General features: G+C 41.8%; 3 protein-coding genes across 6 annotated transcripts in view; 2 read left to right on the top strand and 1 right to left on the bottom strand.

The window, feature by feature from the left end:
* Positions 1 to 1,300: 1,300 nt before the first annotated feature.
* On the bottom strand, positions 1,301 to 2,865 carry atg101 (autophagy related 101). The gene is made up of 2 exons (XM_033644522.2): positions 2,176 to 2,865; positions 1,301 to 2,093 (listed from the first exon to the last, which is right to left on the bottom strand). Exons 1-2 carry the CDS (start codon positions 2,425 to 2,427, stop codon positions 1,689 to 1,691), a joined length of 657 nt encoding a protein of 218 aa, XP_033500413.1. The 5' UTR covers positions 2,428 to 2,865; the 3' UTR covers positions 1,301 to 1,688.
* Positions 2,866 to 2,979: 114 nt separating this feature from the next.
* On the top strand, positions 2,980 to 23,060 carry c2cd2 (C2 calcium dependent domain containing 2). Of its 2 annotated transcripts, XM_078172339.1 has the most exons (14): positions 2,980 to 3,809; positions 4,204 to 4,299; positions 5,735 to 5,854; positions 9,221 to 9,322; positions 9,503 to 9,619; positions 10,715 to 10,823; positions 14,288 to 14,396; positions 14,602 to 14,666; positions 14,778 to 14,893; positions 15,251 to 15,419; positions 16,955 to 17,196; positions 17,614 to 17,881; positions 18,153 to 18,189; positions 20,853 to 23,060. In XM_078172339.1, exons 1-14 carry the CDS (start codon positions 3,534 to 3,536, stop codon positions 20,935 to 20,937), a joined length of 1,911 nt encoding a protein of 636 aa, XP_078028465.1. In that variant the 5' UTR covers positions 2,980 to 3,533; the 3' UTR covers positions 20,938 to 23,060. The 2 variants fall into 2 exon arrangements, with proteins under 2 accessions (XP_078028465.1, XP_078028464.1); XM_078172338.1 differs by lacking the exon at positions 18,153 to 18,189 and having other exon boundaries at positions 2,982 to 3,809.
* A 2,420-nt stretch (positions 23,061 to 25,480) lies between these two features.
* prdm15 (PR domain containing 15) overlaps positions 25,481 to 27,193 on the top strand; it is a 21,101-nt gene continuing 19,388 nt past the window's right edge. For all 3 annotated transcript variants that reach the window (XM_033635582.2, XM_033635578.2, XM_033635591.2), the window contains exons 1-3: positions 25,481 to 25,594; positions 26,178 to 26,211; positions 26,298 to 26,391. In XM_033635582.2, coding sequence (XP_033491473.2) covers positions 25,496 to 25,594; positions 26,178 to 26,211; positions 26,298 to 26,391 — 227 coding nt within the window. In that variant the 5' untranslated portion in view covers positions 25,481 to 25,495. The remainder of the gene's footprint in view (positions 25,595 to 26,177; positions 26,212 to 26,297; positions 26,392 to 27,193) is intronic.

Below are 27,193 nucleotides of genomic sequence, written 5' to 3'. Positions count from 1 at the left end.
CTATTTATGCCCTGTTTGTTAGCTGTCTTTCCATATTTATTTAAATATTATTTATTCCTGTGTTTATACAAACACTAAAATATTAATTCCCATATTCATTTATTTATTCCTGTATTTATTTGTAATTTTTTAATTTCCATATATTTACTTATACATTTAATTATTTATTCATGTATTTATATATTCCAGTATTTTTTAAATATTTATTTCTGTATGTATTTATGCTTGTATTCATTTATACATTTATTTATTTATTCCTGTATTTATTCATATTTATTTATTTTCATATATATTTATTTATACATTTATGTATTTACGTATTCCAGTATTGTTTTATTTATGTATGTATTTATGCCTGTATTTACTTAAACATTTAATTATTTTCATGATTATTTATGTATGTACATTTATTTATTTTCATATATTATTACATATATTATTTATACATTTAATTATTAATGTATTCCAGTATGTTTTTAAATATTTATTTCCATATTCTGTACTTATTTAGACATTTAATTATTTATTTATTTGTTCCTGTGTATATTTACACATTTATTTATTTATGTATTGATAATTAAGTAATTTTTTGTCCCCCATAGCATACAGACTCAGTACTTCAAGGCAGATAGAAGACAGTTCATGTGCAGTATTGACATGATTGGAAATGAAAAGAGCCTTGGATTAAGTGATGTACATCTTCCAGGGTGTTCATTCATTCATTCATTCATCTTCTAACCGCTTCATCCTCTTGAGCCAGGGTGTTAATGTTGGGTAAAATAATATTTTCTCCATGTATTCTCCAAATCTTTAACCCCTCACCAACTATAATTGTTTGATCTTGTGTTGCACATTGAAGCATTGCATAATCTTTTGTTGATGTGAGGTGTGAAGCAGAAAATCTTGCTGTTTAACCTACCTGTGCAACTAAAGTATGTAAAAACGGACACACACGTTATCCTGTTGGCAGACAATCCTGAGCCGGGGGGATGTTTTTCAAGCTGGAGGCCACCGTGACAATTTCTGACTGGAAACTCGGGAGTGAACTTAGGAGGTGTTGGCTTTAATTTGGAAAAAGAACAAACTGGAAATCCTGTCCTACCCGTGTGTAAGGTCACACATTCCATGAAATTGTGTGCAGAGGGGAAGTTTTCACGTAGATGAGGAAATCTGCTTGCAAAAGACAGACAATCTGATTTTATCTTATTATGAGTTTCCCTTTGCCAGCAGTTGTTTTCATCTCTAAGGTTGGTTTACAGAATCAATCTTTAGATTAAAAGAGCTGTTGACTATAAGTACCATCAGTGACAATGAACAACATTTATTGTCAAAGATTAACAATAATTTACATTTGACATAATCAGCAAAACGACTGATAGGTATATAGTGTTAATTCTGTCTGAAAGCTGCATTTCTAGATGATGGAAGGTGAAGATGATTTGGAAAAAAAATGCTTGCACAAATATATCTTAAATAGTTATGACATAATCAGGAATATTAAGGTACAAGCAATAATGAAATCACAGCAGAGACAAAAAAATGATCAACTGATGGCTTCCACTGCTTCATCTTAGCAGCAGCACAGCTGTCAAGTTGTGTGTTTTAGCATAACAACAGGTGACAGGCATTACTACAGTTACAGTTATGGATAAAATCACCCAGATCTTTCTATCCTCTTTGGAGCATCCTCACAGTGCCAGAGTATCTTTAATCAGCCTCCTCATTGTCGTGCTCACAGAGGTACCCAGAGAGTCTGTGATCTGGTATGTGATTTTGTAAAGGTAGGGCTGCACATCTTTGAGACTGGTGTCAAAAACATTGTCCACCTCAGACTGGGTGGGCATCTTTGGCAGGTACTCGTGCCGGTTGATGACTTCCACCACGTTGATGACCTTCTCGCCCAGCTTCTCGCCCACTTTCTCCCTGCAGATCTGTCTCTCCTGCTCGTTGGCGAGGTTGACAACGTTGACCTTGATGCTCCACACCTCCCAGGGAATGCACTCGTCGGAGAAAGGCCAGCGAGACTTCTTCTTCTGGTAAAACTCCAGGGAGATCTGCCCCATGCCATCGCTGCCAGAGTTGCTCAAAGCGTCCTGTAACCATGTAATAAGCAGTCAAATTACAGGCCTGCCCATACATTACAGTCAACAATCACACCTTGACACCACCAATTACCTTGAATTCAGACACAGCTTTCCTGATCACCCTGTCCAGCTCCTCCGAGGACACCCTGACAAAGCTGAAATCGATGAAATCGCAGTCGATGTCCAGTGTGCCCACCGTCCCTATGGAATAGGTGCCCTCTTTTTTGTAGTGAAACTTCCCGGTGCTGCGATGCAGTAAAATGGTGTGCAGTAACGACAGCATCGCTTCTTCCACCTGCCTCGCCTCCACAGTCACTTCAAGAACTTCTGAGCGGCAATTCATGGCGACACTATATATATTTTTCCATTAACAGGCGACGACTCGGGTGATGGTGGCTGCTGTATCGCAGCTCGATCACGCTAGGTGACGAAGATACACTTTGTTTACCTCTACGCGGATGGGCGGGGCCTCTCCCACACGGAGTATTGCCGTATATTAAAATACAAAATAGTATTTTAATAAAGGCTAACCTATTTCTAACTCAAATGTGTGCGAAGCGAGCACGGTGACATGGTAACAAAAGCTAGCTAGCTGTGTTTGCTACATATGGGACAGGAAGATGCGATAATGATGACAACGGGGCAATCTACGGCAAGCCGCGATGTTCAAACAACTGCTTTTTGAGTCTTTTTTTCGTAAAGGCGTCTTTAAAAAATAGCTTTTACTTATCTAATATAAAACTACTTCCCTGATATAAAAAACTATAGCTGTTACAAATATGCCACGGTCGAAAAACGCTATTTTCGCACGAGCGCCGAACAACAACAAACTCTCGCCAGCTCTCGCAATGCATTCTGGGAGTTACAGTCTGTGCCACATATCCGTTTAGAAACGGCAACTTTGTACAGTCAGACTGAGCCGCAAACCAAGTCCAGCGGCAACAACTCCCCCCTCTTCGCTTTCAGGATGTTTTACCGGCACTCTTGGTCAATATCTGGATATCGCCCGACGGAGCTTAACCGCAGACTTTGGAAATAATTTCCATTCGGGGAACTTTGGCGGCTCCGTAGCTAATGAGGAGTTAAGCGAACCGTGGCGAAGATTAGCTAACTAAGCTAACAACCATATTCAATGAGAGGAGGCGAGTGAGTTTTTCTGCAGGTTTATTTGAAGCACCTGAACCTCTGCAACTATGCTCTAGGTCTTTATAGCCAGCGTAGGTAGTTTGGGACATATATATGGGGTTTTAAAGCTACCATGGAGTGCTACAACATGGATCATAATAAGCCTAATTTGTTTTGGGGGTTGAGATCTGTGCTGTTATCAGTTATGGGAGATTGCTTTCATTGATTTCGCCCTTCCCTGGTCAAACACATGCTATGAGGCTGCCAGGATATTTCTCAGAGGAGGCGTGTTAAGCTGTGATCGTCGTTTTCATTTTGCAAAGAATGTCCGACTTTGAAAGTTCGTATTTCGGTCTTGAGGATCCGCAGTGGCTATGCATGGTCACGCTCTTCTTCGCATCCCTTGTTACCCTGATACTATATTTCGTACAGTATTTCCAGCAAGGGGGTGTAGGGAGCAAGCAGACAGCAGCAGAGGACAATGCGGCGAAGGAGGAAGCCGCGGATCTGCTGGGATGGGCGCTGTCACTGAAAAGCTGGAGAAGTCAGTGGAGAGGAGCTTGGTGCAGGGCTTTGAATGACCAATCGAGGAAGCGTGGGGTGAGTCTCATGACCGCAGGGGCACCACTGTACTCTGTGGCAGGCAGGTGACTCCAATAAAGACAGCTTGTAAAATGTGGCTGGGTTGAAATGTGGAGGAAATCCACCTCTGCTGTGCTCTCATATAGATACACACCCAGCCACTTCAATCAAATCTCACATTAAGCATTTTCTGATATCAACAGTCCCACTCTCAAAATTTCCTCCCTCTTGCAATACCTCTGACACATCTGCATTGTCTTCCTTGTTATTGTCAAGTCACAACATATGCCAGTGTGATCCATTACAGCCTTGCTCATTTATTGGCAACAACTTTATTCCCCCGCTCTTTGAGTTGTGTAATAGGCATGTGCTGTTGTTTTAATGTTTCCGTCCTCCTTCTCCTCCTCATCAGAGTCCTGTTCTGTTGACATTTGAAGAAGATGATGTCGAGGCGTCAGAGCTCATGGTCAGCCAAGTGTCCAGCTTTAAGAAGTCTGCTAGAAACAAGGTACACTGACCGTAAAGTCTTTTAGTGATACAGAAGGGCCTTTTCTGGGAGATATCTGGATCTATTACACTAATATTGAGTGCCTGCCTGTGTTGTGTCCTCTTTCTCCTCCTCCTCCTCCTCCTCCCAACCGCTGAAAAATAATAGATTTTGTTTGTCACAGCAGCTTCAGCAGCCATCTGGGTTTTAGCAGCAGACATTTAAAGATTTCTAATTTCCTTGTTTATGTGTTTTATTGACCAAAGCTGTCGTTCAAATAAATCTTCCCTCTTCTAATTCAGCGAGGGGAACTACCCTACGAAAACTGCTGCATTTTAGCCTGCAGTCGACAAGCACTGACTCATCAATTTGCCAGCTTTGGTACAGACATTCCCCCATTAATTAAGATTTGGCAAATTAATCTGCTTAGCATTTTGTCCCCACGCTCATTACAGAAAATCAAAAGACACTGTGAATGAATACATTTGCAGGAGAAAGCCCATGAAACACTTTGATGATGCATCTTTTATCAGTCATTCAGATAGAGTGCCAACTTGCTGCAGACTGTGTGTAAAACAAACTGCCATCAGAGGGCTTTTATGTTTTTTAGAGAGGTCAGATAGGGACAAATTGCTTGCTGTGTTGCCGGCCCGGTTGGCTTTGCCGTACTCCCAATGCAAACTCAGCCCTTTCTTTGTGATCATCGTGATATGGGGCAAAATACCAGGTGCTCTGTTGTTGAACGCAGGGGGTGTAATGAACAGAGGCTTATTTTTACCCACACGCTGTGTATGTGTACGCGTGCGTGCGTGTGCTCTAAGAAGCTTACATAGCTGTCAAGCTCAGCGCTGAGGAGGAGCAGGCAGACAGGAATGCAGCAGCACCTCTGTTTATGCTTCCCCTGGCTGTGATCTAATGCCCAACTTGACACAAACATTTTCGTCCTCCACTGAAATCAGAATGAATGCACTGATTAAATATGTTCCAAGTAAGCGGACACGTTACCATTGTGTGGTGATTTCCCTTGTCTCAGATGCATTCCTCTGCAGTGAAAGTGGTTTATTGTTTTCGGAGATGAATCGGCTGATAGTTCCTTCGGAGGCTAGTACAGATGTTCCTCCTTTTCACAGTGTGGTATGAACTTCATCCGAGGCAGATGTTTTGCTTTTGGATCACTTTTAGCAAAAGTCAGTGTTGTAACCGGATCTCGCTGGTTTTATTGTGGGCTGTTTGTGCTATGTGCTTCTTGCGTAAGACTCTACACACGCAGAAATGTATTAACAATGAATCCTTCCAGCTCCTTTCACATGTGGATAGACACGCAGCACCTTACAGTTAAGAACAAAATATAGATCCCCAATTTGAGTTCTTTCATATTTCATGGTACATGTGAGTTGCATGCGCATACTTGAGCTCCGGCAGTATCACACTAATGCCTCATTTTCTTCCCAAACAGGCCGCTTGCTGCAGTGTGGTTGGGGAGAAGCTTCAATTCACTGTCAGTGCAGCGTCGACAGCCATGGCTACAGCAGATCCTTGTAAATACACAGTCTTTATAGCTCCACTGGAGCTGCAGGTAAATGCTCTTTAGTTGGCCCAAGGCGTCTATTAAAGCCTTGAGTTTTATGAAAGTCAACAATACTCATTTGTTTTTTCTCCTTTGTGAATATCCCTTTAACACTGAGGCGTCTGAGAACAGAGTTACATCCTTTGGAAGTCAATGTGGTTTAGTTTAATGGGAGATTTTATTGGACATGATGTGCTGCCCAGCATTGGCTCACTGCGAGCAGGAGTCTTCGACTAAATGGTTAGAGTATCTTTCTGTATTTGGCAAATGTCCCGAAGACCTCATTAAATTCACTGTCAGGCTGGTTTCCAGTAAAGCTGGCCCACTTTGTCTGCATTCGCATTTATCAGGAGCCTATATGGGATTGATGAATCTCTGAGGTTATGACACGAATGACTAATGACTACCTTGTTCTTACCTGGAAGTTGCAGCGATTTATTGTTCAAATCTCACTGGGCTCATTTTTCAGTAAAATGCTCTCATGGCTGACTCACAGTCTTCCCCTGTCAGAATTGGACACAACTGAAGTGGGCCAAAGGTGTGTTGGGATATGTAATGGGTAGTTTGCATTAAGCTGGGCTAAGCTTTCACCCTGCTCTTAGTTTCACTGTCAAATCGTCACCAAAGTATGGATACAAGCGGCTATACAGGCTAACCCAATTGTATTAGGCTATTTTTAAACCAATAAGGTGCTCACCCCTCCTGAACTCATTGTGCCATAAATACAACCTGAGAGAGACTCAGGGCTGAAGTAAGGATTAGAGCTGGGGCAGTTTTGTTTTGGTTGTGCATCAGTTGCGGCAGGAACATAAAGCAAGCCTCTTTTCTCCTTTTCACTCTAATTGTTTCGGCTCAGTCTGGAAAAGTCAGAGAGCCTTTTCAAATGTCTCCGTCCACTGGAACATTTGTAAGCTTTTAACTGCTAGAATGGTCCCGGTTCGTCATGTTATGAGTGCTGGGATATGTGGACCAGAAGCCCCCGGACATTTACAGTATACGGACACAATGATACACCCAGTGCACTGTGGTGTGCTGCTGGTTTTAAACACACTGCTGCTGCACCACATGCCTGTTGCATGTCATGAGGGACACATGTGACACATGTCATCCCAGCGCTGTAACACCACATTTACATATCTGTTGTTTGACTTCACATAGGTGCCTCTCTCTTGTCACAGTCAGGTGGTGTGAAACTATTTTAATAAGCTACTTCTTTGCAAGCAGTATCTGTTCTTCAGTTGTGTAAATATATTCTTTTGGTTAATGCTGTTTGTATGAAGCAGTTTGGGTCTTATCAATGCAGCCTGTGGTATTGTTCTTCTAGATTCATCTGAGCGTTCTCATTGCTATCTGATGAGGCCTTTGTTTGGCATCACAGAGGCAGCCGTTCAGTCTTACACTGGAATCCAGGCATGCTCGGACAGGATGGCCCAGTCTGTTTTCTGCCTCTCTCTTTCTCTCGTCTTCTTTTTTCTCCCTTAGATGAGCAAGGTGTCAATGCACAGCTTGCTCACCTGCTCTACTTGGCCTTTCTCCTGTTTGCCAGGCTGACTAGAGAGGCATTACATATAGTCATTGTCAAGGTTTTATTGTACTGATTTAGGGTGCTTCCACGCCTAACCTGTTTGGTTTCGTTACAAAAAAACTGATCTGTTTGCCTGGTTAGTACAGTTTGTTTGGGCTGATGTGAAAGCTGTCAGTTGAACCCTGACGCGGACCAAACAAGCAAACCAAGGCCGCCTAAAAAGGAGGGTCTTGGTCCGCTTCCAAGCAGACTCTGGAGCTGCCGGATTTTATGATAGCAGATATGTGATTTTAGCATGATTTCAAAAGCTGAACCACTAATAGATCCATCAACCGTTTGAAAATCTGTCCATTATCTTACAATTTATCTGTAGCCACATACATAATCTACTGGTATTTCTAAAAAAAAAAATCATGTGGTAACCATGGTAGCACATATGCACATCAGCACAGTTTTTTTCCTCTTTAAAAAGCTGGTAAAGCTGCTGAGCCTGTATCTGATTCTGTATGCTTTGTCAGTTCATTGAGTCCATTAAAAAGTGAGTGACAGCGATCCCACAGTAATAAGTCCTGAATCATTACTGTACAAGACGCCTCTTCTATGGCCTGTCTCTGATTAGTCTGGAACAGATAGCTCTGTGTGGCAGATACAGAACATGAATTAAACAGAGAGAATACAGTTTCATCAGTATCCAAGATAACAACCATGTAAGAACACCAGTTCCAGCAGTCACGCAGTCCTTTACTCTCAAAATTCATCCACCCATCCATTTTCAACTGCTTATCCAAAGTCAGGTCGGGGGGGCTGCAGGCTGAGCAAAGTATTCCAGCGCCCCTCTTTCCCGCAACGCTTTCCAGCTCCTCCTGGGGGATCTGAGACTTTCCCAGGCCAGATGAGATATGTAATCCCTCCAGCGTGTTCCTACAAGTGGGACATGCCTGGAACACCTCTAACGGTCGGGAGGTGCCCAGTAGGCATCCTGATCAGATGCCCAAACCACCTCAACTGACCCCTTTCAATGCGAAGGAGCAGCGTCTCTACTCCGAGCTCCTTACCCTTTCTTTAAGGCTAAGCCCAGACAACGTACGGAGGAAACTAATTTCGACCGCTTGTATCCGAGACCTCATTCTTTCGGTCACTACCCAGAGCTCATTACCATAGGTGAGGGTTGGGACGTAGATGGACCAGTAAATCGAGAGCTTTGCCGTCTTGCTCAGCTCTCTCTTCACCACAGTTGTCCAACACAACACCTTCATCACTGCAGACGCTCTGCCAAACCGCCGATCCATCTCATGCTCCATTCTGCCCTCACTCGTGAACAACACCCCGAAATACTTGAACTCCCTCGCTTAGGGCAGTAAAATTCATTCTTACAATTTTAAGGTACAGTTTGGAGTACATTGACAGAACAACATATTCAAAATATGAAGTGTCCCCAGTTTTTATTGAGCCTAACACTGCTTGTTGCCATTGAAGTACTCAACTAATTAATGCATCATGTCTCATGTTGTGAAAACCGGTGCCGTGGTGACAATTTAACGCTTGCCTCATGGTTTGATATTTGGACATTTGAGTCATCAAACAACATAACCACAGCAGCAGAATGATTTATTTTCAAGCGAGGGACCCAAAGACCACAGAAGCACAATTGTTTGTTGTTTACAGAACATCTGGCAGCCACAATAATGCTGTGATTTGTTTCCCCTCAGTTTACTTAGCCTAAACAACACACTGAAACTCATTATGTTCCATGTGTTGCTTAATATCCAGAGATTCAGTCACAATTTTATGTCAACTTCCTTTTAATATTACTGTTAGTGAAGCTCAGTTCTCCTCTCTTTGTTTCCCAGCTTGATCTACAGATGCAAGAAGCAAAAGATGAGGTCAAGGTGAGCTGGGGAGTGTCTCACCTGGAGACAAGGGAGCTGCAGGTGACGCCCACTTTCACCCAGGTAATTTTAAGACTGCAGATAATAAGATGTCCCCGCTGTCTGTAGACATGTAAGTGTGTGTTAGTGTGTTTGAACCAAAGCAAAAGAGATATGTTTGACTGTACCAAAATAGAGAATGAGTGTTTTGGTGTAATACAGTCAACATGCTTCTAATATGTCTGATATCATCATGTCTGTCAGGACAATGCCAACACCTCCAGTGTAGCAGCCGTAAAGGAGCAGCTGAGACAGCTGTTATGTGCGACGCGCCCTTCTGTGTTGCTGAGCTGCAGGCCTGCTCAGGCCTCAGAGGTCAAGGTGAGTCATGCCTGATCCATTACATCTGAGGAGGAACACAATGCAGACACCTGTGTGTATGTTTGTCATGCCAGGTCAATAGACAAATAGCCTTGACAGCAACAATAATCATTTTTTTATAGTAACAATCAAATGAAAACATGAAAATAATGTGCCCCTCTCAGCTTTACGTAGCTTTATAGAAAGTTTCAGCTCCTTGTTACTGTTTTGGTTCACTCTCACCACTCTGAGCATGTCGTTTTCGGCCTCATCAGGCAGCTGTTGTCAGTAAAGAAGACTTCCAGGCTTTAAAACCCACTGTACACTACTATCTATACTCAGCACCAGACAGCAGAGACTCACAGTTAGAAACTTGCTGGTAGACGAAGAAGAGCAATTAGCAACTAAAGAGAGAGATATTGTGTTGTGTTTGCAGCTTGTTTCCACAGCCAAGTGACCGAAAAAGTTATTGCAGGTTTAATCTATACTTTTATATCCAAGTCCCATAAGGCAATTATTACAGACTCTACTCACTGCATACTAATGTATCTACAAAACTGTAAGTGTATTATATTAGCATATGACATGGGTCTCTGCACACCTACACAAAGCTTGCTCTAATGTGTAAAGAGTTTATTATGCTGACATACATTTCCAAAAAGCTTTTTTCTCATGCTCTTTGCCCGACTGTCACATGACGTAATGCCACGTGTTGCTGATTTGACCTTGTGTCGTGTGTCAAGCGTCATAAATACTGACAAATGTTTTGAATTTTCCCGAATATGAAATAGGAGGGAAAATTGAGATAAAGTTACCAGGGAATGTTTGAATAGTGTGCTCTGATTTTTCTGTTGGTTTAAAAACTTGAAAGCGCAACTTCTGATGCAAATTCTCCACGGTCATGATGAAAATCCGATGCAAATCATGGACAAGACTACATTCTGTCAGCACGGTTGTTTCCCAAAAGAGTCCTCCCCCATCGTGCAAACTATTATTAGGCTATATTGTCTTTCTCACGCAGAATATCATAAATACACTGCACATAAATTGCTGTTAACATTGCTGCCAGTAGATCATCACTGTTGAGTTATTTACCTATTCTGGTTTCTCCAATAGGAAGCACACAACAACGTGGTTTCACCCCCAAAGCCCCCCCGCGCCCACGACTGGAAGCTGCTGGTGAAGAACATCCGGGTGACACTGAATCAGGAGGAGGATGCTGCAGGTTGGACGTTTGTCTACTTCCCCCAAAGTCTGATAAAAGTCCCCTCAGTCCCGTCTGTGCCTTGTGGCCACAGTGGTCAGCTCACGTCTACATCTCAGTCATAACTGTGGTTTAGTGTCACTTCAAAGAAATGCAACCATTTCACAGTTCTGCTCTTGATATGTAAGCTCACGGTTACTGTTGTACAGGAGTCTGAGAGTCTAAAGCGAATACACAAGCTCCTCTGCCTTGAGGGTGGTGTCGTTCAGCATTATCGACTGGCATCAGTCTTAACTGGCTTTGCTGATAAGATGGAGCTGATTAAAAATACAACGAGCTGCATAGCTTGTCCTTGTAGCAGCCATATAAACCTTATCCAGCTGCCATGTTTACCCGACGTCCTGCACAGTAACCCGAGACAAAACACATGGTCTTTAGAAATAAAGATACTCCTACATTGTCAAATTAGTATTTTAAAGGCACTACTTTGACCACTTCCATATTCTTATGCATATGAAAAAAGTGGCAGGAGGTGTGATGCATTGTTCACTAAAGACTGCACCGTAAACTATGCACGTGGCCTATGACATTGTGGGCATATATACTTGTGTGGTGGTGTGTGTGTGTGTGTGTGTGTGTGTGTGTGTGTGTGTGTGTGTGTGTGTCACTTCACAGTTATACCTCCAAAACACTAATCAGCAGTGAGGTTTCTGTCAAGTGCTGTCAAGTGTAGTTGATTCAAAACACACATTAAACATGGCTTAATAGCAGTAATGTCAAACACAAGTACACAAATCAGCTTCACTGTAACTCGCAGCATTGACAGACAAAGCATTTGTCTTTTGCTGAACACATTTTCCCCACAAATACAACATGCTAATGTTTTTAGAACAAGCCTATGGGATTTTGCATTGTGTAAATTAGCCTAGCAACAAGAGGGGATTTCCTTTGCTCATATGAAGCCAGGATAAATCACACGCACGACTTAAAACACACGACTTGTTTTATCTGTACAAAACATGAAGTGTGAAAAACGAAGTTGTGGTTTTATGTGCCGGACTCTTTTTTTGGCAGTGCACAGTGACTTCCTGTTGTCAACATGAGATCGACCAATACATGCAGCATGAAATCTGCTCCAGTCAAATAATACCTGCATTCAGTCCTTATGGTTTTGTTTGCATTTACTTGCATCAAGCGTTCCCAAATTTAATAGTGTGTGTGATGGGCCCTCTACTGCAGCAGCCACACCCCATACAGTCTTTAATGTAGGAAAGATGCCACTTTAATGTTCAAAAGTATGGCTAAACTACTCACCTGTGGCATCTGATAGAAAAATAAATTCATAAAATGCGAAAGGATGACATCAAATGAAGTACTCTATCAGTATCACTTTAAAGGACCAGTGTGTAGGAGATAAAGGCAGAAATGGAGTAGAATAGAATTAGTATGGGTTTTTTTAACGTATAATCACCTGAAAATAAGAATTGTTGTGTTTTCGTACCTTACTGATCCATTTATATCTACGTAGGGAGCAGGTCTTTATCCATTGAGTCCGCCATGTTGTACTGGCATGTTTCTACAGTAGCCCAGAACAGACAAACCAGACACTGGCTCAAGATAGGGCCATTTGCCTTTTCATGTCAACCACCATAGCTAGCAGCCTCTCCGCGACAGGCTCGCACTAAGAGTTGCTCCTTGTGACGAACTTTTAAGAAAGTTCTTAAGGTGTCAAACTGTTAGGAGTAGAGAGGAGGACTGTTAAGAGGCTTAAGAGTTTGTTAAGCAGAGGAGAAAATGGCAGAAACACAAAGATGTCAGAGAAATATTCTCCAGATGCTGGATGACGGTGAGCAAATGAAAAGCTACAGATTAGATTATGCAGGGATAATATTTGTGGTCGATCTCATCAGGGGTACGTATGCGTACATTTCCAACCCAACTCGGTAACGCTATAACGCCAGAAATAAAAAGATCACAACACTAAGATATTTGGAAAACTGGAAAAATGTAACAGTGCAGCAGTGATGACTTGGGTCTGTCTCAACCTTCCATCAGCAGAGTGATCACACTAACAACGACACCACTTTCACAGTCAGCAGTTCATTCCACTGGGTGTCCACACCTTGCAGGCTCACAAAAGGGTGTGTCTGTGACAACCAATCACATCTGTTAAAAGAATGCATCACACCTCACAACGGGGTCGACCACACCTCCTCACTGAGGTAAAAGTTTCTGTCCCTTCCTTGCTCAGAGTTTCCTAAATCACTCCTCAGCTAGGACGAGGAGAGTATTCTCAAAATGTTTGTGAATACTGCCGCAGGTCTGTTTCTTTTGGAGAGGAAGAGACCTCTGTAAATAATTTGGCTCCTAGTAAAAACTTCCTGAAGGTTGAAAAGGATGAACACTTAAGGAATCCCAATCAGGAGTTCATGCTTGGCACATAGGAGAAATTTCAACTGGTTGCAATCTGCAATCCTCACTGCTAGATGCAACTAAATCCTACGCACTGCTCCTTTTAAGGGTTTTTTTTTTCTCATATGGTGTCAGTATAACTATTTCAGGGGCTGTTTGTGCCTGGTCTTTGTTTATTTGGCCAACAGACTTTATTCCAGAAAACAAGGAAGAGATTTGTCTGCCAGTTGGCTGTCAAAGGTGGTAATCCACTGGTTAAAGCTGAACAATGTTGGCAGTATATTAATAATACGCCCACATCAGCACCACAGCACTCTGTGTGGCAGCATGGACCTGCACAAAAGTGAGATTGTCTAATGATCAGAGCGTAAACAAAGCACCGGGGTTATTTTCAGCCATGAGGACAAGATGTTCTGAGTTACAAGAGGCTTCAGAAATCATTGTCCAGTCTTAGACATTAACATCATCCACAACAACTTTGTTTTGGTGGCGTCTGAGTTGAGTCATTCTCTACTGTGAGTCAGCAGGTCTCCGGGCTCCAGACATCCTCTTTAAGTCTTCTGCCCAGCACTTACTTGATGTTGTACAGCAGAGACATGACACAGCGATCAACACTTCATTATCTGTTTTCCGTCCTCTAAGTGAAGGACATTTATACTTAGCCTAGCTTCGCTTTTGAGACTTCCTGTGGGCCATAAGCCAGGTCTAGAGCTACCTCTTTGAGGTTTTTGCTGATGTTGTCAATACAACGCAGTGCTTTCACAGTATTGGAGGAGCCTGGCTTGTGGCTAGTTGAGTTTGAGTGCTCCACGAAACAGGCTTCATCACATGTGCTGAGGAATCATTACTGTGAGTCTCCTCTAACCTCTGCATAATTCATCACATATACAATGTGCACTGACACCCCGTTTGTCTATTAGAGTGATCAGAGGAAGTGACCAAGGCGAAATTAAATCTTGCAGCAGCACATTTTATGTGATCAGCTGTCATTTTGTAATGAATATGCAGTTTAGATCTTTGATTACACCTTTTTTTGTTCCTGTGATGCCGACCGTTTTCTGCTGTGTTTGTAGGCAGCATGAATCCTCTGTGTGTACTGCAGTTAGACGATCCTCCGCAGAAGTTTAACACCTCTGTTTCAAAGAACACAACCAATCCTGCCTGGGACCAGCCGTTTATTTTGTAAGTTTTACCACGGAGCACTGCAAACAATGGCTGCTTTTTCACTGATGATGTATGCTCTCATTTATCCAGGCAATCCATCAACATCTGTAATGTATTTATCTGTCTTTTCTTCCTTTGTTTCGCCCAGTGAATTGAACGGACGATCAAAAGAGCTCAATGTTCAGCTGTATTTATCTGTCTTTTCTTCCTTTGTTTCGCCCAGTGAATTGAACGGACGATCAAAAGAGCTCAATGTTCAGCTGATGAATGACGGACAACCTCAAGAGAGTAAGGAAATTACTGGCTGCCTTGTGGTGTTTGTATTTTATTCATCATGAATTCTTTTGTCCGCGTGTATTTGCACTACCAGTCTAACGTAGGTGTGTTTCTCCTTTTCAGATTTGTTACTCGGTCAGGTGTCAGTGCCTTTTGATCTTGTAAAGAAGCAGCCCAAAGGACAGCAAACATTTGCACTCATGACCAAAGATGTAGTGACTGGTTCACTTACTACTGATGTAAGATAATGACGCCTGTTTGCCCTCAAGGAATACTTCACTCCCAAAATGACTGATTGTAAATCAGTTACTCACCCTGTGTTATGTTTAATTTTTTGCACAAAACATTGTTTTTCTTGCATGCCCACGTTGAGCAGTGAATCCAAAATGGAAGTCATAGGGATCCATGTTTAACCACAGCAAAACTATATCAAAACATCAGTACAGACACGTGCAGTATTATCCAAGTGTCATTTCACTGAAATACACATGATCATTTGGGGGAGTGAAGCCTTCCTTTAACATCAACAAATATGGTTGACTTATTCTCATTCACTCAAAGTTAGAATATTAATTTTGGGGAATTGTATCCTTCAGTTTACCTACCTGGAGCCCAGTGAGGTGAGGTCCTGGCACCCTCCCACCCCAGCCTCTCATAAGAAAGTGGAGATGGACCGTACAGTGATGCCCTGCGGCACCGTGGTCACCACCATCACAGCAGTGAAGAGCAAGCCGGGTCGACCTCTTCCTCCTGGACTTACCTTAGGTACAGCACCACAAACTGTGGTGACACAGCACTGACAAAGATGGCAGAGTCTCTCCCATAACTGATATACAAACAAGATACAGTATAGGGAGGCTCATTGAGGTATACATGTTGATGCTGAGATAATGCTGTGATGATACTGATTTAATCCCTGCAGATTGCATCACCATTTTTTCATTAAAGCTGTTTTAAAAGTCAGTAGTCATCACATATAACCTCTGACAGTTCCTGCTAGGACTTATTAAACACAGGCCTTTTTTGAGCATGGCTACATGGATTGCAATGTACATATTATACCTGCTAAACATTTGCATGTTACATTGTCACTGTCAGCATGTTAGCATGCCGCTAATGTTAGCATTTAGCCTAAGTAAAGCCTCACAGAGTGGCAGGGAGTCTTGTTATCCCAATGTCAATTTGAGATGGAACCGAACACCCTTGAAACTAAAACCATGCAAACCATAAATAGAGTCATCAGAGGTTTCTTTATTTTAAATATGATTATACCTACAGTCAGTTGCGTAAGGCAGTTACAGCAGGCCCCAGTGCACATATGCTTTGCACATATCGTCTCCTCACATTATCAAACAGAGATTGGACAACATCATTATTTATATTACCAACTAATCATCATTGCATCTATGTATGACAAAGAATACAAAGAAAATAAGAAATGATTCATTTAATTTAACTATTTTATAGTTTGTTCATAGTTTATATTTGACTATTTTACACAAAAAAACATGATATAGATATGTTTGCCTTTTTCAAGGGCATATATGTCAAATGGCACCTTTTTAAATTCTTTGAGCATAGGCATATTTCTAAGGTAGCAGTTACTCATTGGGGCCCATTCTCCATCCAACACATTGTTAGAGGGCCCGCTCTCTTTATGGGCCCCCTGATGATAATAATAAATAAATAAAAATATGCATATATTTATATAAAATGAATAAATAGACAAATAAAAATTCAGCTACTAGAGAAAGAAACACATTTACAGAACGGGGCGTTAGCAAGACGTGGAATTCAAAGTGGTATACATGTCATTCTTTAAGGTCTTAGAAACAATACACCACATCTGCACAATTACAAGTTTAGCAATCTGGTGTGAGTGTAAAGACAGATGTTTAAAATTGCTTCTCTTAAACAATAGCAGAAAGGCATTCTAGATGTCAATGAGCCTTTTTCATGGAGGACACTTTGCCACAGTAGCAGAAGCACAGGTGGAAATAACAATGATGGTAGAATTCCATTTAGCTGCTTTAGCTTCAGGGTCCTGGTATCGTGCATGCTGGCCCACTGTGACACTGTAATGGCTTATTGGGACACTTCCACAGAGCAGAGCAATAGTTAATGGTGTTAGTAAGAGCTAGTATGATAAGTCAGAATGCCTCTTAGTGGGACACAGCTGAAATTGCAGTCATTTTTTTCCAACTCTATAACACACATCGTCACATCTTAACAATTTATGTTTTCAATTTCCATCGCGCCCATGAAGCAGTCGACTGATTGCTAACTTTGTGCTCCCTCAGATCCTGCCCAGAAAGCGGTGGCCAACAAGCCGAAGCTGTCGGAACGCCGCGTCTCAGAGCAGGCGACCATGCTGGGGACCACAGTCAGCAAGGCCTTGTCCTCCTCTGACACTGAGCTGCTGATGCTCAACGGCACGGACCCGGTGGCCGAGGCCGCCATCAGACAACTCCACCAGTCTGCCAAGCAGAAGCTCAAGTCCCCAGTGAAGAAGAGTACCATCATCATCTCCGGCATCGCCAAAGTAAGGATGAGCTCCGGCACCAGAGGAGCTCTTCACTGGTGCATTATACTGTTCCCCTTTTTACATTTTACTTATATGGAACCGAAACAAACAGGGCAGGCGTGAAAGCACCTTTAGGGTAGCATGCAGCCGAGGACAGCCCAGTCTCTAGTCTTTGCTATTCAGGAAGTCACTTTCCACCAACACTTTTTAGCTGCAGGAAGAAATTCTTTATGTTGTTGAAGTACAATGATTAATACTGTTTGCCTAATTCCACGGCCATCTTTGTGCCCAAATTACTCTGAAAAAGGTCCTCAGAGCAAATGCAAATAGTTGGTCATTCATGATGCCAGAGGAAGTATTTGCATGAACAAATGCAATTGTTAAACCAAAGGACATCTCACCTTACTAGAAACTCATTTTAAACTCATTTCCCAGACGCCCTTGTCTCAGGATGATGAGCTAGCTCTTATGGCGGGCTACGCCGCAGCGATGGACGCCTCAATGTCAGAGGGCAGTTCTACTCAGGATGTGACCACAGCGATTGCGTCAGGGACCAGTAGCCCTCCAGACGCGTCAGAGCCCCAGGAAGGCCCGAGCGGAATCGGCCAGCCCCCACAGGACTGGGAGAGCCAAACCGGCGAGGAGCTAGACCATACCTCACTATCCATGTGTGTGTCTGAGGCGAGCTGCAAGAAGAGACGAGGTGAGAGGTCACAGAGGGACCCACTGACCACCTGAAGCCAGGTTACTCTGAACATGATGACACAACAGGTCTTTATAGGAGTATTATTCCATAAATCATGCTTTAAATCCTCCGAAAACATTTTGCCTTAAAGGCAGGACTTGATAAATGTTCTCCATTTGGCTGTGTTTACGGCCATCTGTTGCTCCTCTGTGATGCAGTCTGTTTTCTCTCTCTTTCCTTCCTACTGTTTGAACCTTTCCTTTTTGAACTATCATCACTGCCATCTTAGAGGAAGGCACTGCTAAGCACACGTTATGTCCAGATGAGTAAGTTATCCCATGAGTTACTTGTAGTATCCTTGGTACTGACGCTAGTATGTGCAGTAGCTGCTAGCTCTCAGTAGAGTAGATAACCTGGTTTTTCTGTGATGCCAAATTCATTTTCAGTTCATGTAAAATCAATTAGATATTAGCGGATCATATAGTTGCTGTATGTTACATCTTAAGGTAAACTGTGGGGCTGCACAATATTGACTAAGTACTGTGAATATTTTGAGATATTCACTTGCAATATGATGTATCGCACTCTCACACTCAGACCTGTTTCGGTCTGTAATTAAATTATAAATATGGACATCAAAATGCCAAAAATGCAGCGTAAAATATCCCACACATAATGATCAGATATCTTTTCATATTGCAATTCTAATAGAAGTTATTTGCTGTGTAGTATATTGTTCGGCCTTTTGCTGGAGGGATTTATCATGAATGAAAGATACAAATGTAAGCTAATTATTAGTCATTTATTAGTTTCCATAGTGTTTAAATTGTTTTATATTAACCTAATCTAATCCACAGATATTAGCAAATCGAGAATCTACTTAAAGTTAAGGGATCAGGGTTCCTACGCAGCGTGGAAAAGTTTGGAATTTGATTTTAGTAATTATGGTAAGTATGGGGAAAAGAAAAGAGAGTATGAAACAATATTCAGGTTTCCAGACTGTTGCTGCTAGTCCATCTTCTAAAATATAAAAGTCAGAATTGCTGAAAATAAGTTGATCATACAAGCAGAGTGTGTACTAGTAACACTGACATTTCGGTACCTCTGGACCTTTGTCAAGAGTGCTATTTTTCTATTGTTTCTATTTAAGCTCGATGTTGGAAATAAGGGTGTTGAACACTCTTGACGGAGGTCCAGTTGGACCGAAACGTTAGTGTTACTAGTAAACTTTGAAGCTGAGCAAGAGCAGTGTGCGGGATTTTCTGTTCAAAGACTCAACTTAACTTCAAATTTATAATGTTTGGCCTTAAAAGTCTTAAATTTGAGCTTGCGAGGTCTGAATTGCCACTAGTGTTGTGCAAGGTACTACAAATTAGTTATTAGTTACAGATACTAGTTACTCCTCTCAAAATGTACTTTTCCAAATACTACATATAAAAGTATTTAGTTACTTAAGAAAGGAACTTTTGCATACTTTTACTTTTTAATTTTTGGCACAGTGTGGGACAAAACAACTCGAAAATTTTATCTGTGATTATACCGATTATCACTATGATTTAATGTTAGCAGTGAAACAATAAAACCGATATAGTTTTGATAAGCCAAAAGTCCATAAATCAGTCTTGAATTAGGTTAAAATTATCTTGAATAAGACCTTAAAAGCATTCAGTTTGAAGTGTCTGATACCTGTAGACACCCTTAGGGAAAACTTTATGACTGTGTCCATCGTCGTTTCCATGGAAACAGTAAGTGAACAAGGCTGCAGGGACGCCCTGAAAATTAAATTGACTTTTTTAAACTCACTTTGGGTTTTCATTCAAAAAGAAAATAAAAATATATGAGAGGAACAAAAAATAACATTATTCACTCAATATGTTGAAGGGGCCCATTTTCCAAATTCATACATGTTATTCCTCTGGTCTAAGACAGTCCAAAAATATTACTAAACATAAACAACTACTCAAACTAAACTCAAATTTGTGATGTCATAGAGTATAAAGTCTGGAGCTGCTCCACAGACAATGAATTGGGATAGATGTTATATAGATGACACTGAGAGCACTCAGGGCAATGTCCTGAGGATATGGGTAGATTTTTTTTGTTTCAGAACTGACAACACTACAATTAAATAAAGCTCATTTGAGTGTAACAAGAAAACAAATGTTTTGTGGGATCACAAATCATGCTCTCACTTGTTGTCTGTGGAGCAGCTCCAGACTTTATATTCTATGACATCACAAGTTTGAGACTCTGGTCTCTGGTCTGACTTTGAGAGGGAGCACTTCATATTCACAAATACTGATTGAGCTTTCATAGGACATGGAAATAACATATTGAAATCCTAAATTTGGGCCATGTTCCCCTGTAAGGGAGAAGAATACATTATAAGTAGCATCGGTTAGTTTACTGCCTCCTTGGGCAGAGATGTTTGACAGTGGAACATTGTCTAACTTTCTGTGTAGGAGAGTGGACTGAACAGCTTTAATGGATAGTGCAAGTTTTCCGAGGGCTGGCTTTTGTACTGGGATGTCAAATACGGTCTGAGTGGAAATTAGAGTCTGGAAAAGTATGGAATTTTGGAAATGGAAAATGTGTAGGAACCCTGAGGAATGATGCTTGCAGTAAGGTTGGACTGAGTGGCTGCTCTCTGTTGGTACAGTCCAGTGTGTGTTAGCTGGTGATTAAAGTCATTACAGTTTGTCCAAGTGTGATTGTCACTGTCCAAAACTTGACGGAGCTCTTTATAGAGGAAGAACCAGTAGTCAAAGGGGAATAGTCCCGTTGATGCCATTGATAACCAACAATTTCCAACTAACACCAATTCTGTGCCACTGCTGCTTCAGCTGTCGTCAGATTGCTGCTACTTCAGATACTTCAAATGCATCCTGTATATCAAGAGTTATTTTGCCTTGAGTGGTGTCATCTTGACACAGTCCTTGTCTCAAGATATCGCAGTGAATATTTCCTGTCCTTTGCCTCTGCTCCACAGGCAGCTTCCTACAGAAGAGTGCCAGGCTCTTCTTCCGCCGGCGTCACCAGCGCAAGGACCCGGGGATGAGCCAGTCGCACAATGACCTGGTTTACCTGGAGTCTCCGGCCGCAGTGGAGCGGGCCAGCCGAACAGCCACGCTTAGCCGCATGCTCAACCGCAAGAGTAGGAATAAGAGCAAAGCCAATGGCTCTACCTCCATGGGGGAGCCACATGCGTGACCCCCCTCCTCTCCTCCTCTTCTCCTCACCTCAGTCCCTCCTACAACAACTACCATCATCATCTCCACCTCAAACTTGCACTGGCAAACTTCCTGGCTAACTTACTCCCCCTAATGCCCGACCTACATACTGGGGCTCCTGCATTGTGAATGGGAAAGCTGTGCAGATGGAAAAATATCCTCTCATACTGCCGTTTCCTGCTTCCTTCGAGAAGCAGACACTTCACCGAAAGCAAGTGTGTGCATGTGTGAATGAGGGTCTCCTGTCTGGGGATTAATGGCATTTAAGAGGATATTATTTTGCATGTTTCTTTCATCTAATTTTATGCAACATTTTTGAATTCTTTAAGTGCTTTCGTGGCCTTGTTACAGACAGAAGGGACTGGTGTGGACTGTCACGCTTTACCTCGCTGTCGCCGAGGACGAAGAGCAAACTCTCCCTGCTGTAATCCGTACATTTCCTACGGTGGAACAACAGGACCAAAGATGAAGAGAAGAGTGGTGTTTGTATGATTTGCACAGTTTTAGTATCTTTATTTAAAGTGCAATGACAGGAGCTGCTCTTGTGATAGAGATTCTTGTTGAAAACATTAGCAAAGGGAGATCTTTTCGCTGCAGGGGATATACGAATAATACGACTACTTCTTGACACTAATACTATGAAATATGGTATTTATATCGACTCATTTAAAAATCCTTGTAGTTTTAATCAACATAAAAGAAGACCAGAACAGCAGCTGTATGTCATGTACATATAAAAGCTGTAAAACAAAGCTATTTACAAAAATGTAATGCGACAGCAGCCATTAACACAAGTTATCACCCCTCCAAAAGGAATAAAAGAAGCAGTGACACGGTGGCTAACATGAAACTTTAGCTTTCAAATGATATGCAATTCTTCTTTGTCTTCCTAAAAAAGATTCTTCCTGTACACTACTGTTATCAGCAGGGTTGTTAATGTGTCAAAAGGGAACTGAACGAACCTCAAGCCAGGGACTGTGACGTTACACTCGGCCATACTCGTTGCATTAACAAAACCTGTTTCATTTGAACGAAATCCTCGTTCTTTTATCGGATGTTTTATCGTTTTTAAAAAGATGTAGCTTTGAACTCATGAACAAGAGAACGTGTGAACACCTTTGGGAGCAACCAAACAGATTGGCTGCTTTATTTTTATTTTTTTTATCCAGCTAATGATTGTATTTCCTTTTTGTGAGCAGCTTGTTGAAGACGTCTCTGTACATCATGTTAACTACTGTTTCTTCAATAAGTTATGGACGCAGCTGTGACAGACAGACTAACAGATTGCCTTACAGTTATTCTGAGGATGACGTCACTGGTGGGGTGGACTCCACTCTACGTGGCTTTTTTTTTGGGGGGGGGGGGGGGGGTTCCGGAGGCTGCGTTCGCCATCACACCAGAGGACTGTGGCGAACTGTTGGAAGTGGCTCTAAGAGACAAGGGTACCACCGTGTTCCTGCACCATAAGCAGTGTCTATAATCAAGAAGCCTATGCACATAACATATTTGTTAACTGGGTGTTTACATTATTAGACTATCTGAGAATTAAAAACACTCACATGCTGTTCATGACACTGTCCCGCAGATGCTATGTGGGTTGTCTTTGTGTCTTGGTATTTACAGTACAAAGTAGATTTGTCATCATTGACTGCAGTATGTTTTGAAACTGGTGAAAATTTGAAAACCTTTCAGGCAGAATCACCTTTAAACTCTGAGGAAGGGAGCGGGCAACGAGCCCTTGCTTATGGCAGCATTGGCTACTGTTAGCATTCAGTAAGCAGTTAAGGCTGTATGTGATTAATAAACTGCTTCCTGATGTTTTTTTATTGGCATCTGCTCTGTGCACAGAAACGGACTGACTGCGCTGTCGATGCAGAGAGTCAGTCATTTCCCCTGCAGGGATTGTAACTAATATACATATCGAGTTATTTCATTTTCAGCAATAAATATTGATTGAATAACGGAGATTGTGGTGCCACTTTGAATGTCCAGGCTGCGGTGAATTTTGTCCCAGTGCTCCTGTAGCTTGTTACATGCACATGCTGATAATGATGATCCACTTGTGTTAGTTTACAGAGGCTCATTTTTATTTTGCAGATAATTTTGCATACAAGACATTTAAAGTTCAAGCACATGATGCTCTGTTTTAGTCATTTTAGTCTTGAATCAAGTCTTTCGAGGTACATTTTTTCTTTTATTCTGCCAGTGTAGGAAAATGTTCACCTGTTTTCAATTAAGATTAAAAAAAAAAAAAAGGAATTAAAAAAGAAATTCCAAAGCAACGTTTTCATAATTCTAGTGCTGCAAGGGGATTTGTTTTCTCTTGCGTCATGATACAGACACTCGTTTGATCATTTTAAACAAGCTTATTTAAATGGAAACAGGTGGAGGTTATTTTACTGCACTGGAAAAAATGTAACAAACATATAAATGTAAGACTCAATTTCAGTTACTAAAAGGTTAAAGAGTAGTTCAAAGCAGCTCTGACACATCCAGCTACCACAAAAATACTGTTCACATGTTAATCCATGAGTTATAAGCGGAGTTGGGACCAGGTCATTGTTTTGCAAGTCACAAGTAAGTCTCGAGTCTTTGGCCTCAAGTCCCAAAACCTAAATTTTGTCGTAATGTGCTCTTCACCAAATGTAATGCCATTCTAACAACAGAATAATTACATATTTATAAAGTCACAAATGCGTTCTAAAAATTTTATTTATTTGTTAAAACAAATCGTGGTGAAGAGGGAGCTGAGCTGGAAGGCAATTTCGATTTACTGGTTCATCTACGTCCCAACCCTCACCTATGGTCATGAGCTCTGGGTAGTGACCGAAAGAATGAGGTTGTGGATACAAGCAGACGAAATGAGTTTCTTCCGTATGTTGTCTGGGCTCAGCCTTAGAGATAGGGTCAGGAGCTCGGAGTAGAGCCACTGCTCCTTGGCATCAAAGGGGGTCAGTTGAGGTGGTTCGGGCATTTGATCAGGATCCTCCATGGCACCTTCCGTTCGAGGTGTTCCAGGCACATCCAACTGGTAGGAGGCCCCGGGGCAGACCCAGAACATGCTGGAGGGGATTACATATCTCATCTGGCCTGGAGACACCTCAAGGTCCCCCAGGAGGAGCTGGAAGGCGTTGCTGGGAAGAGGGACGTCTGGAATACCTTGCTCGGCCTGCTGCCATCACGACCCGGCTTCAGATAAGTGGTTGAAAATGGATGGATGTTGTCTCCATCTGTAATTTGCATCCACTCATTTTCATTCTCTGTTTGGTTGACCACCTGTAGTTGTTGTTGTCAACAAATTAAGTTACTTTTGGTGTCATTTTTTCAAACTGGCGCTTAGTGACATCACATTTGTTCATCATGGTTCTCTCCTACCTCTGATTGGAGGCTGTTGACTTGGTTCAAACAAAGTGGATCAGTGGGGGAGTTGGGTGTCGACTCTGGGAATGGATAAACGTCAGGCTACTTGAGTTGTGAAATTACGGGAGATGAATTGATTCATGGCAGACTTTAAGTAATTTACTTGCTAATCTTAGTTGGGGCAACCTTTCAAGAACTTTCAAGTCAAAATCAATCAATCAAACTTTATTTATATTTGTATAGCAGTTTTTCTACAAACAGAATGCAAAAACTCAGAATAAAAAGCAATTTAAATCCGTCAATAAATAAGTGAATAAATAAGTAACAAAAAAATACAGATTAATACAAATAAATAAATAAATACACAATAATCCTAAATACAAAATTAAAAATTAAATAAAATAAATAAATAAAGGCTTGAGTACAAATGAAGTCATGAATCATTGGTGTTTAAGTCTCAGTCGAGATGCAAGTCTTGACTGATTTTGTCAAGTCAAGTCTAAAATCATCAGATTTGTGATTCAAGTCTTACTCGAGGCCAAATCACGTGACTCGAGCTCACACCTCTGGTTACAATAATCCTATAAAACAGATTTCTCCTCAGTCATTAGTTCATGTTCTTGTTTATTACAAACTTGACATGTTTGTAAATCTCTTGTGGTCCATTCAGAATAGACCCACAACCCACTTTTGGACTGCGACCCACCAGTTGGGAACCACTGCTATAAAATATATACCACCATGAAAGGGGCATTTAAGTATAATGACTAATTTTACTTTTGTTAATTCAAGTAAATTTATTTTTTTACTTCTGTACTTTAACTTAAAAGTAAAATTATGAGTATTTTTGTGAGGTATTTTTATTTAAATGATTTTATTATACCATGTAAGGATTTGTGGTGATTAATAAGGAAAAATACAAACATTAAACAGTACTTTCCCCTATCTTTTGTGTAATAAACCACAATACAACCTTTAATTGCCTAACAATGCTTGTTCGAGCTGCTTTACCGCCTTTGCTGAAAACCCTACATTCCCCATAATGCACCCTGCGCGGTTCGTTTCCGGTCCTGCGCCGTTTCTGGAGCGGATTGGAACCCGGAGTCAGGATTCGCTAAATGAAGGGTCTTTTGCAGAAAAGGTAACGTGTTTCCCCATAAATATACATCGTGTTTCTACAAAATGGCGACGCAGTTTTGTAGTGAAGGTGCAGCTGGTGTGTCCGGTTCGCTCTGGGTCTTCTTATGCTGCCTCAACCGCCGACTGCCTGGCGTTGAAGAGCATCGACTCCGGTTTGGTGGTTTGCGTCTCCGGTCCATCCGCCATGCCGACTGTTCTTTGTTACATTTTACTGAAGAGGAGCCGCTCAGATCGGAGTTAAAACCCGGCTGGAGTTTGGGAACGACTCAAATCCTGGATCCCATCTCCTGTCCGGACTGCATACGTTAATAAGCATGCTCCAACTGTATCTTTGAAACCGAAAACTCTTAACGTTGTCATGATACTCTGCTGTTGAGCTGGGGGGTCGGATGCATTCACTACAGCTGAAGTGTCCCGCGTTAAATGTGTACATGCAGGCTTGGAAGTTCACTCTAACACACTTTCAAAGTAGTTCCTTCTTATACATATATATTTATCTGACATGATCTGTGAGACTTGATCAGCTCCCTCCTGTCCTGCTCCTTGTCTCACATGAATGATATAATATGTTCTGCTGTTTATAGGTTGGCATAATGGCTGAGCCAGATGAGTTCATCTGTGAGTATGAATCCAGCTCTCACTGTATTGATAAAGCCTGACACACACTGGGTTGTGGGTGACAGGTGTGATGATGTGTGTCGCAGGGTGTGAGGACTGTGGCCAGTACCATGACTCCGAGTGTCCTGAGCTGGGACCGCTGGTGACCGTCCAGGACTCCTTCGTCCTCAGCCGGGCCCGGTGAGTGACCACTCAAAGGGTCTTGACTTCACCCACTCCAGTTGGACTAATTATTTGATCCATCAATTGAACTTAAAGGAATACTTCACCCCCAAAATGATCAGTAGTTATACTAGTTACTCACCCTGTGTTATGTTGAATTAGTGAAGAAAAGTTTGTTTCTCTAACATGCCCCTGTGGTGAACGAGGAATCTAAACACTGAGAAAATTCTTGATGAATTGAAGTCATTGGGGTCCATGTGTAACAACAGCAAAACCATATCAAAACATCAGTTTACAATCTTACAAACACTAAAACCTAAGTATTGAAAACTGAACACTAAATCCCTCTTCCCACTGAGCAGTCCAGTGTTGTGTAGGTTAGTTTGGAACGCATTTTTTGTTTTCACTGTGAAAGTTGTGGATGGTACCAATGGAACAGTTCCTAACCGTCCCCATTTTTGGCCCCCCCTCCCTCTGTTGGGGTACCTAGCACACAGATCTGGTACTAAAAGGTTGAGCTGTGAACACTGCAGTCTGATTGGTCAGTAGAGGACGGTCACTCTGCTCAGGGCTGAGTTGTGTCTGGTTTTGAGGCTCATGTAACCACTGTTCATACTGTGGAGAGTTTTATTAGTAAACTGTAATTATAAAATAAAAAGATGTTTTGCTGCCTCTTGCAGCAGCTGGAGTCTGAGGAAAAATAACTTTATTCACTGGGCCGACAGTCGGCAGCTCTTAAGGTGGAATGTTAACTTGTAATGTTACTCAATGCATGACGACATGAATCCATCAACACACCTTAAATTTCACTGTGACAACT

Source organism: Epinephelus lanceolatus, chromosome 11 (genome assembly GCF_041903045.1).
Source record: "Epinephelus lanceolatus isolate andai-2023 chromosome 11, ASM4190304v1, whole genome shotgun sequence".
Lineage (NCBI taxonomy): Eukaryota > Metazoa > Chordata > Actinopteri > Perciformes > Serranidae > Epinephelus > Epinephelus lanceolatus.
This window is presented reverse-complemented; position numbering and strand designations above follow the sequence as displayed.